Source organism: Schistocerca serialis, chromosome 12 (genome assembly GCF_023864345.2).
Source record: "Schistocerca serialis cubense isolate TAMUIC-IGC-003099 chromosome 12, iqSchSeri2.2, whole genome shotgun sequence".
Taxonomy (NCBI): Eukaryota; Metazoa; Arthropoda; class Insecta; order Orthoptera; family Acrididae; genus Schistocerca; species Schistocerca serialis.
In genome coordinates this window covers 93280232-93292519 of record NC_064649.1, presented here as the reverse complement: position 1 = coordinate 93292519, position 12288 = coordinate 93280232, and the positions used below count along the sequence as shown (strand labels likewise).

Below are 12288 nucleotides of genomic sequence, written 5' to 3'. Positions count from 1 at the left end.
GCGATAAATGATTAGGACAAGAAGAGAATAGAAGCTTTTGAAATGTGATGCTACAGAAGAATGCTGAAGATTAGATGGGTAGATCACATAACTAATGAGGAGGTATTGAATAGAATTGGGGAGAAGAGGAGTTTGTGGCACAACTTGACTAGAAGAAGGGATTGGTTGGTAGGACATGTTCTGAGGCATCAAGGGATCACAAATTTAGCTTTGGAGGGCAGCTTGGAGGGTAAAAATCGTAGAGGGAGACCAAGAGATGAATACACTAAGCAGATTCCAAAGGATGTAGGTTGCAGTATAGTACTGGGAGATGAAGCAGCTTGCACAGGATAGAGTAGCATGGAGAGCTGCATCAAACCAGTCTCAGGACTCAAGCCAACAACAACAACATGTTTGTACATAATGAGTGCTCCGGTTGTATGTATGTATGTATTGTGTGTTTTGGTTTTTGGTGAAAACAGGATCATTGACCAGCTCCATTACACACTCCAGGATTTAGAATTGAGCAGTTATTCCAACCAAAGTTGGTTTGGGCCAAAGAGCTGAAGTGCAATATTTACTCAAGCTGTCCTCTGTTCCACAAATTTTGGAGTACACAGCCAGTTCCATTCATAGTGTGTGATGCTGTAAGGCTGAGATAAACAGGTTATGGGCTTGGGAGTCGTGCATACTTGCAATTACCTTTACACTCAGACGAACTGAATACACTTTTGGAATATATGAATACAAGATGTTACCTTTGTGGGTCACTTTGGTGTGAGGAATTTTCCAAAGATAGGCAGAGCAACTAACTCATGGTATTCTGAAGTACGTAAAGAATATGGGTGACATTTGGGTGATGGGTGCTACTATGGAAGAGCATATGCAAAACTTACAAACAATATTTGAGCAGCTGTTGGAGGATGGGCCTCATTGTAACTTAGAAAGATGCAAGTTTTATGTACCATCTGTGCAGTATGTGGACATATGTTAAGCAAGCAGCAAAGGGATCACACTAATGGCATTGAGAAGCTGCTTGACATTGACCTTTATGGGGAAAGTAATCTAGTGTGCAAAATTCATTCCCTAGGTGGCTGATATCACACATCCACAGCAACCATTTGGCTGGGAAAGGTGTTCTGCTCGTTTTGTCTCCTGAGTGTTATTGTTGTTGAAAATACACCTGAGGTCAGCCCCATGCTTAGTGACTTTCACGCCAGGCAAGTTCCAGACCCTTGCAACCGATACTAACATAGACAATATCACTTTTATAAATCCTAGATTTTCTTCGTGAGGTGGTTACTGTATGGAAGATGTGCTTTAATTTTGAGCCCTTGCACAGTGCAAGGACACATGAAATAACTGTGGGTAGACGTCTGCAATGGTTTATTGCACAAGTGAGGCATGTTAACAATATGCCAACAGATAAGACAAGAAAGAACTGCTCCTCCAGATCTGGCAGACAGGGTCCTGTCTGCCCGGTTCTAATGATGTCTGCATGAGCCTCGTAGTAACCCAGCATATTGCTGTGCTGTGGACACAGATGACACCTGGCGATGCAGTGGATGGCACATAGCATGGTACTGCAGCACGGGTACTACAGACTCAAGGCAGTGTGGGGCGCAGCTGGTGCTCAGTGGTGAAGCTGCAGCAAGGCCGTGCTCATAAGACACTGTGGTGAGGATGCAGCTGGCACGTGTATGGCAGTGAGTGATGGGGGTGTGATGAATGGGCTGCAAGAGGCAGCCGGAGTGGAGCCCAGAGCAGGATTGTCTGCCTTCTGGTGGCAGTGTGACAGCGTACATAGGCTATATTTTCTTGTGGATACATGGCTATGGAGAATGAATATGGAGAATGAACAGGTCCACAATATCAGTGCCACTATCTGTGATGCGTGAGCAACTTCGGGTAGAAGTAGCAGTTTTGGAAGAGAAGTGCCTTAGAGCCAGTAACTAGACAACCCACAGGACACAGATATAGTACGATTCTTGTGGCCAGGTGATACAGCCAGATATAATATCCTTCGCCTGCTGAGTAGAGGGTAGCAGAGGAATCTCAGCTGGATTTGAAGGAGACGAAGGGGGAACGGTCATGCCCAGAGGGCAGAGATGGGTCCTTGGATGGGGGACGTGCTGTGAGCACCAAAGGAATGACAGGATGGAAGGGTATTGGCGGGTGCTGGGAGATATGGCCTGCCTAGGAGTGCAAAGCTTGCAGAGAAACGTGTGAATAGATCAGGTAAAACTGGGAGGCACACCTGAAGCGGTGGAAAGGGTGCTGCTGGAAGTGCAATGTGCAGAGGAGCATGGCGAGAAGAAAGCTCCGGGATAGACGTCACCGAAAGAAGGGAGAAAACAGCATGTTACTCCCGCACCTAAATGAGGGCCTTTGCAGCTGGAATCGCACAATACACCTGAGAGGGTGCACAAAGGGTTAGAGGCATGGAAATACTGTAGGTGGCAAGATCGCACAGGAGAGCACCAGAAATATCGAAAGAAACTTCTGGGACAGCAGGAAAACAGTGAGGCAGCTTCGGTAGGGCCCAGAAGCGAGGCGTGCATCGAGCCAGTGTCAGCCCAGATAGAGGCCGACAGGCTGGTGGGACATTGGCAGAGATGTCCACAGGCTCAGCCAGGAGAGGTTGGAACATAGAGGAGGTGTCAGTGGCCAACAAGAGGTGCGCTAGCCGGATGGTGACTCCCAGAGATGCCGCCCGAGTCGACCGGACTCCAAAGGGCAGGTGGGATCTATAGAGATGGTGCCAGTGGGTATGGCTAGACCATGACGGGATGTTGGGATGTTGGCAGGAAGGCAGGTGGGCTCAGCTGGAATGAAAGGGGACATGGTGGCAGCTGTGTCCAGATGTGAGGATGCTAGACACTAGGAACACTGATAGAACAGCCCCTTGACCCCAGCTTTTGTATCCTTGTGTGGTGGTGATGGCAAATGAAATAACAGTGGTTCCCATGTAAACACATGTAATGATTTATTACACAAGCAAGACAAGGTTAACAGTATGTCACGAGGTAATACAACAGAGAATTGTGCTCCAAATATGGTGGGCAGGATGCCATCCAGCGAGTTCTGATGTTGTCAGCGTGAGCATTGCAGGAAGCCGGCATGGTATTGTGGTACGGGGATGGCTGGCAACTGGGGATGATGCTGCAATGGGTACGTGACTGGCTCCCTGTAAGATGCAGCAACGAGGGCACAGCTGGAGTCCGGCGAGACCTTGAGGCGAGGACACAGTCAAAGTGCGTACGGCAGCAAGCAATGTGGCTCCAATTGGTGGGCCACGGGAGGTGGGTGGTGTGAAGCCATTAGAGGGGAGTCATTTGGCTCTGATTGATGGGCTGCAGGTTGACACTGGCATAATTGCCCAGAGCGGGATCCGTCTGCCTGCTGGCAGATATGCTGTGGCGTGTATCGGGAGGTGGACAGATATGAACGTGTGGACTCTTGATTGTGCACGAAGAATAAGTCCACTATCACAGTGTCACTATCGATGGTTGTGTGTGTGTGTGTGTGTGTGTGTGTGTGTGTGTGTGTGTGTGTGTGTGTGTGTGTGTGTGTAGCTTACCAGAGAGCTAGTGCCTGTGGAAGAGAAGTGCATTCTTTCCAGCAACTATATAACACACAGGATGTGGGTGTATGCTGGCATTTGTAATGGCCAGATGATATGGCTCTGCACGACAGAATTAAAGAGTCCTTATAACCACCCGCTGTGATACTTAAGTTTGAAATTTTGCTCAATGGTGTGTAAAACCTTCCTCTGTAGTTGTGTGAAAGCATCGTGCTCTGTGAACCCACCCTTGAGCTTGACAATGCTTCATACAGACACTTGCGAAAAAAAGGTCACAGCTCAGAAGTTCATGTGTGACATGTAAGGCGTGTTAATTATGTCCCATTGGCACCAAATTTCCCTGCAGTGTTGATTTACACATATTGCACAGTCGAAAATGACAGTTCACAGTTCGATGAGCAACAAGACTACATTCTTCACAACCTTTGAGACTGCATCCCTTCTCTAAGGACATCTTGTGGTCACATTCCCACTGAATGTGATCGCATCCATTTGGAGTGCATCACGACTACAACTTTTGCTCTCGTGTACAAGGTGTGATTCAGAAGTTTCAAGACTGATTCATTTTCGAGTAGGGGAGCGCGTGCTGACTGGTTCCGCCGGGTGGGGGAAGTAGTGGGCGGTCTCAGGGAATGAACTAATGGTTCACACGTCGTGTGCCACCGCCACCAAAGTTTTGGTCAAGTTCAACATGACAACACTGCTGAAGCCACCCTACAGCCCCGACTTGGCTCCAAGTGACTTTTTCCTCTTCACCCGAATCAAGAAAGGCCTAAAAGGGATGCGATTCGACTCCTTCGACACCATCCAGTAGGCTTCAACGAGAGCCCTTCACAGCATGATGCCTGAGGCCTTCCAGAAGGGCTATGAACAGTGGAAGACGTGCTGGCAGCGCTGTGTTGATGCTGAAGAATCATATTTTAAAGAATTTTAGTCCTCTGTACTTAAATGTCCAATAAATTTCTAGTTCTGAGTTAAGTCTTGAAACTTTTGAATCACACCCTGTCTGTGTTGGAACTACTATGGACTGTCCAAAACCATTCAGTGAAACTTGAACATAACCCAAAGCAGCTAAGGGTTTTCATGCTTTTTCAGAACTCCTATTTTGTGTCATCCTGTGGCATTATCCCGAGGAGATGTGACATTGACGTGAATGAGTAAAATGGCTGAGGGACTTCCAAGACCCCCCCCCCCCCCCACCATTTCAGCAAAAACCTTCAGTGGTGTCGTCCCATCTTCATTGAGAATTTCAGAAATGTACCTATATAAACAGAAACTTTGACAATGTTGTAGGTGCTTGCAGACTGGCTACTCCCTTGACACTCCCCAAATTCATATGGTTAGGTGATGAAAGAGCAGCAGTGTAGCCTGCCTGCAGACACCTGGTACTCCCGTCACAGCTTCTGTCTGTACAGTTACATTTCTAAAATTCTCTGTAAATGTGGAGGGGGTTGCCACTGAGTGTTTTGCTAAGCTGGTGGGTCTTAGAAGGGCCCTCTGCTGTTTTATTCACGCTTATGTCAGTGTCTCATACCCTCATGATAACGCCACAGCAGGATACAAAGTACAAGCATTGAAAACTTAAGCACCTTTCGCTGCTTTGGATGATGTTGAGAGTTTGTCAAATAGTTTTGGACATCCCTACTGATTCCAACCTGTACACGAGAGAGAAAGTTGTGGTTGGTGGGGGCTGGAAATGGGTGTGATAATGTTCAGTGGGGATGTGGCCCCACAATGTCCTTAGAGAAGGGTTTAAATGTGCAAAGGTGTCAGCAGTCTCAAAGATTGTGAAGAACATCTTCCTGTTGCTCATTGCACTGCGAATTTTCGTTTTTGATCGTAAAATGTGAGAAAATCAATGTCACGGGGAAAGGGGTGCTTTCATTAACACTCCCCTGTGGCCTTCTCGTGCCCATTCTTAGTGCCGTTGTGCCTCTCCGTGATTTCAGTGCTGGGAATCAGTTTTAACCTCCGTTGCAGAGGTGTCAAAAGAAGGTGTGAAATGTGGGCATGAGGAAGTGTGACTACCTTCTTATCATGTGATACATCCATGGTGGTACTGGGCAGAATTGCTGTGAACTTTGGTGCCAATGTGACATCTCATTAACCCACCTAACATAATACATGAACTTCTGAAGTGTGGCCTCTATTTCGTAAGTGTCTGACATCTTGATGTCTGAAGTGTCACCAAACCAAGGGTGACATTGCAAGGCACCACGTTTTGCCCATTATATAGGACTGTCGCAATGGGTGGAAATTTGGGGCTTCAGGAAAGTGATTCCTTAATTCCATTGAGTAGTGTAACTAAAGGTAAAATAAATGACACAGATAGCGTAGTATTATAGGGAATAAGAACCCAAAGGATGGACAGAGCAAAAGAACTCTTTGATTAATTGACTCAAGATGTACTTACAGGATGTTAAGGGCAGCTTACAAATAAGATCTAGATAGTGGAAACTAGACTGATTATTAACATGCACTCCACATAGAGACTAGACTAGGGGTTGTTAAAGGTGCTGGTGGTGGTGGTGATTGTGATTTTCATATACTGTAAAAGTGAGTAGTGTATCCTTATATGAGAGTCTTTTTACAAAGGACCATTAGGTGGTACTATTGAGGCAGGTATTACTATAGTTTCAAATTTTGTCCTACACTTTTGTCGAAACAGTGACAACTAAGAAATTTTCCAAGTAGTTCATGTGAGTGCTAAAGGAAATGGTGATTAAAAAAATAGAAATTTCAGGTGAAAGTTTTTGATGGCTGATATGTGTAAAATTTTCCTAAAGCCCTAACTCAACAAGAACATGTCTTATTGCTTTGTTGAAGTTTGGCAATCAGTAACTGGACATTTCATTGTTGAAGTTTGGCAATCAGTAACTGGACATTTCATGTCTGTCACTATAGATGACTGAAAAACAGTTAATTCTGAATACTATGCAACAGTTTGTTTGCAACAAGTCATTTTCAAAATAAAGAAAAATGACCCATAATATCACATAATTTTTAATCATGACAACCGACGATCGATATTTATGTCTTCAATGAAGCAAAAAATGCAAGTACAATAATTTTCATTATGTCAGAAAGCTATCGAATTGTTTCAGAGCTCTTTCCGAGGCACTAATACTAGGATTGAAAAAAATGTTTCCAGGATTGAATATATGCTAAAGTGTATAGACACAGATATTTTGAGAGAGAGTGAAACAGACTGTACAAAATAAAATTCTTTTAATATTTTTCTAGAGACTTAAGTTAGTCCTCATATTACCAGAAATGTATGTTTACATTCCTTTTCTCACAGAACTTCGACCCGGTGCAGAATAGTGTTTAGTTGTCTCTTATTGTGAAATATGTTCCAATTGTTTCAGGAATGCAGGAACTTCAGCTGGGTTTGCAGTTGCACAGGCAAATGCACTGTTTCCGACTCCTGGGCGCCGTAAGAAGAGAGAAGCACCTTCAACAAATGCCTCTGCCAACAGCACAGCCGTGCCACTCCAGATACGAATGATAGTTCGGCCGCATCTCAGGTAAGCCATAAACAACCATTTTAGCATATTGTGTGTGGTGCTAATACTTTTAACGCACAATAGTCTTTTTACAGTACAACAGCATTGGTTGTGCTCTGTAGTCGAATCAATTTTCAGCTGACGTATTTTGATTTTTGCTACAAGCATCCTCAAAAACTCACTGGAAAAACTTTATATTCTGTTTATAAATTCAGTTGTAGTGGAAAGCAGTCACTGAACCTAAACTGAGATTTCATAATGATGGAATGCGTACAAGATTATTTAACATTTCATCCCATCTAAATCAGCCAAAAATAATAACAATAGAATAACTTCTGTATGATCAGCTGAACTAATGCCAGTGACACAGCTACATATTCCTGCAGTACAGATAGAACATTATATTTTAAAATTCCAGTTTGCTCTGAATACCTGTCTTTGGTGCAGGTTGAATAGATTCAGTTCATGTCAACAGAGTAAGCGCATTTTACCTTCCATTTATTTTAAAATGTCACAAAACAAACACATACAGTCTGCTCCAAAAATCTATCTCAAAATTACAGTCTTCAGCAGCCTCTGCTGTGTGCTTATAAATAACATAACAACAGTTACAATAGTCCTTTACCCCCACCCCCCCTTTTTTTTTTTTATAAATCTGCACTGTACAAAGCTTTTTATGTTACATCATTATTTGGATATCTCATGTTTCAGTTAACATCCAAAAAGCACACACATTTTTATTAAATTTAATTATTTCTTCACTTCACAGATTTGGTATTCTACATAATTAATTCTCCATTATCTTTGGGTGCCACCACTCACCCACAGTCATATAACATTTATTCAGTTGATTGTTTCTATTTATACATATGTTTCCCTACTTAATACCTGTTTCTACACAAGAATGGTTCATACATTATCGGTACAGTATTCTGTAATACTTAATTTCTTAGTTATGTGCTTCCAGGTGTTCTGGTGAGTTGTTATTCCCATTTCCTGCACAATATTTCAACAACCAGCGCAGCTGTCCTCTTCAGGTGCTGCGTGTTTTGCTGTACTGTGTACTCTTTACATGGGCTCCAACCAGACTGTGAACTAACATTGGTCGCACATTGCTGTTTATAGCGAAGTTCTATTCCTGACACCTTTGATGCTCTTTTGTTTTTCATAACTCACATTGTGAGAAATTCTCTCAGTGGATGGTTATGGTGACTAATGAGATTGTAATAAATTTAATGCCAGACCCCCAAGCCTTGTCCAAGTAAAACTGCCATCCCGGGTTTTTGAGTTATGTCATATTAATTTTGACAAATTTCTTAATTATGCTGTCCCAGAAATTTACTGTTCACACCATGATTCTGGTCTCGTTGTATTTCATTTTGTGATAACGTTTGAGACAGTGCTCAGTGACAGCTGATTTGCTTGTGTATTTTAGTCGGGAATGTCGGTGATATTCCTTGCATCTCTCCTGAACTGTTCAGACTGGCTGCCCCATATAAAACAAGAGATTGAAACCAAGGAAGAGAGGCCAAAAATCTCTTACCTGCCTTTTTGCTGGCCTTGGGCATACCTTACAATCCTATGGAAACATGGCATCCAGTGTATTTCACTCCCTTCAACTATTGTATTGTTTAAGACAATCTCTGAAAGCTATCTGTCTATCACATTCTATGCAAATGTGGTGTTTCTCATGTGGGGCAGATGTCGGAACAGTCAAGGAGAGATGCAAGAAGCATCAGTAACACACCCAACTAAAACAACCAAGCGAAACAGCTGGCCTCGAGCACTGTCCTGGATATTATCGTGAAATGGAAACGTGCACAGAAAAATTGGTTTGATGAAATGGGCAGAAAAATGGGCTAATACTCAAATGTAAAAGCTTAGGGATAAGTGTTGCCATCTGTTGTTGGGTACTGGAACTATCAAAATTGGCGTTGGTCTCACCCCTAAATATCACATTAGGACGTTTACGGGTGAGACCAATCTCAGTTTTGATCGTTTTCGTATCCAGCAACAGATGGCAACATTTTACATTTGAGGGTTAGCCCATTTTTCCGTCATGTCTTCAAATGAAATATACAATGCAAGCAGTATTGTGGTGCAAATGTGCCGAATACCTGGGACAGAATAATTAAGGGCTCTGTTGAAATGAAGATGTCAGGAAACCTAATATACAGGGACAGCGATCTCTGTTTAACCCCCTGACTGTGTTCAACAAACTCAGTTGTGGCTGCCTTGGCAGTACTGTGCTGCTTGCTCGATGAACGGTGCTTGGGCCTGTAGTTGGCAATAATTGGGAGGCTCTACACAATGTATTTAGAGTTTTACTCCAGCAGCAAGGGACCACATGGTATTATTTTCAAGTTTGTTTTTTACTGTAGGTTGTTAACAACAATCATTCAAAACAAATATGCCAAATAGTTTGTAAGTTCATATGTGCGAACACTAAAACAATGATTGCTTGTGCACAGATGGGTACCAACCAACGATTAAGATATCTGTTCTTTGTTCGCAATGTAATCCTACAAGACACAGTTCAAAAACTCAATTTTGGAATGTATTACTCAAGAAAAGAAATTCTTGAAACATCTATTTTCTGAAAAGTATTGCACAAGCATTAGATCCTCCAGTAACTACCTTCATGAGACTGTGAAAATAAATCCTGCTTATTTTCATAGTATACATTCCTGCCACCAAAAGATTCAAATTGTTGCCACCTTACAATCACAACCATCACATTATTTGAGAAAAGTGCACCAGAACATGACAGATTATGTCGCACTGCAGGCAAGCGCTCCAAGGTACGGGAATAATTACACAGGCAGAAAAAGATTGCAGCGTAAGAAACAGCCCGGTCAAGGGTTTTTTAACACTTGGGGCCCACTCAATTGGAAAACACTGAGAGAATTTGTGTTTCACGGAATATGAGTGTGACTTCTGGAAAACAAACCAGCTTCAAAGGGTGTCGTGATCATTGGGAATCAAACTTGGCTGTAAATAGTGGCATGAGACTGACAGCCTGGTTTCAGTCCAAGCAGTTTGTACATGTGACATCAATACTCACAGCACTGGGAGAAGACAGTTTGATGAGTCATCAAAATATTTTTCATGAAATTGAAACAACAACTCAGCAGAACACCTAGAAACACACTAGTAATCAGTCACTCCAAGCAAAATTGACAGATCACACTAAATTTCTTATTTTTATGTTAAATTTAAATACTAATGTCAGTATTGTGAAAGTATATTCGTGATGACCACATAGAAATACAAGGTGTACAACTTTTCTTCCGCCATTTTTTCCCCAACATTTGAGGCTTTAATGAAACAAATTGTTTACACATGTATCACTCAAAGTATTTTCAATCGCTGGCCACTACTTTCTCCCACCTTTCGAGCAGTGTATGAATCTCGCATCAAAAAAATTGTTCATCTTTTGAAGTGATCCACGAATCAATCCAATTTGTGACTTCTTCATGAAATGGGAAGTGTTGGTCAGCCAGGCCATGCGCCATTGATCTAAACAGGTGATAGAGGGAGCAATGTCTGGAGAATATGATGGGTAGGGTAGGACTTCGCATTTTAACGTTTCCAAGTACATTTTGACCTCTTTTGCAACATGGGGTTGAACGTTGTTGTGCTGCAAAATCATTTATAGTGCCTCTATCTGTATTGTGGTCATTTATCTTTTAATGCACTGCTCAAATGCATTAATTGTGTTCGCTAACGAGCACCTGTGGTTGTTTCAATTGGTTTTAACACCTCATAGTAGATGACACTGAGCTGCTCCCACCAAATGCAGAGCCTGATCTTGGAACTGAGAATATTTGGTTTGGCCATCAATGTGGAAGCATGGCTAGGATATCCTCATGATTTTTTGCATTTAGGATTATTGTAATGAACCCATTTTTCATCCCCATTTTTGCCTCTGAAGCAACTGTTCACAAACACACAAATGCCGTTCAGCATCTCTTGGTTTCAGCTCACAGGGGACCCAGTTCCTTCTTTCTGAACCATGCCGTAGCCTTGAGACATTTTGAAATGGCTTGCTGTGTCACTCCCACTAATTGTGCCAATTCTGCTTGAGTTTGACACGAGTCTTCACTCATCAATGTCTCCAATTCTCTATCTTCGAAAACATTCTCTCTTCCACCAGTATGCTGGTCTACATAATTAAAATCACCGTTCTTGAAGACTCGCGACATGTCCCTTCACTAATATCGTCCTTACCATACATACTTGAGAGCATTTAGTGAGACTCAGCCGCTGTTTTCTTCGTATTGAAACAAAACAGTAACACCTCCCATAAATGACGAGACTTAGGCTTGTAAACTGACATTTTCAATCAAGAACAAATTTATCATGCAGACACAAAACAACTAATGTTTGAATGAGGTTATGTTGACCGAGGTCCGAGCTAACTGGCTGACGTCTGCAATCTGTTTCTTTCAACCGCTACCTATCAGCAAACGGCAGGAGAAAAGTCGTACACCTTGTAGAAAAGCAATAATTTATTGTCCAGGACACAACCTGGAAAATGATATATGATATTAAATATGTGTGTTTATTTCACATAGAGTAGGCTGTTTGTGAAGAAACAGGTGTAAAGGAATCGCTCACTAAACTGAATGAAAGGACCAAAGAATGCTTCCTATCGTGCACAGCTATGCACTTACCCTAACCAATCCTAAGAAAAATACAACTTCAGTTTTCCATTTTGACTTTTTTAAAAATCTATACACAAAACAACACAGTTAGATTTAAAAAAGCTATTTTCTAGAGATCATACAGTTTATAATACATCATATTTTTTACGAGTTTTCTGAGCACTTTTATCAGATGCTGCAAGTTTATTCTGAACATCATACGGTAAAATGGAATCAGAATGACATTGCAAATATGTCTTACATCAGCCATTTTAGAAACCCACCAGAATTCATTAGGTAAGTAAGTACTCACCAAAATTTGACATTCTGAGGACGTAGCACGAATCTTGAGCTGTGCGTGGGTCAAAATGGACACAACGAAAGAGAACGAGAGCAGTCTCATCTACCTCATTCTTTGCAGCTTTCCTAGTGATGCCTTGAATACTTTTAATACCCCGCCCCACCTCCCTTTCCTCTCTTTTGCTGGATGAAATAAATATTTTAAATATTTGTTCTGGAAGCTATCATTTGTCTCAGATTTTCGAAACATTTATAGTGTGTTCATGAATGAAAT

At 42.2% G+C, this 12288-nt stretch overlaps 1 protein-coding gene across 3 annotated transcripts in view; it reads left to right on the top strand.

Moving 5' to 3' along the window:
• LOC126428092 (aminopeptidase N-like) overlaps positions 1-12288 on the top strand; it is a 332543-nt gene that overhangs the window by 225284 nt on the left and 94971 nt on the right. For all 3 annotated transcript variants that reach the window (XM_050089984.1, XM_050089983.1, XM_050089982.1), the window contains exon 8: positions 6931-7089. In XM_050089984.1, the coding sequence (XP_049945941.1) occupies positions 6931-7089 (159 nt within the window). The remainder of the gene's footprint in view (positions 1-6930; positions 7090-12288) is intronic.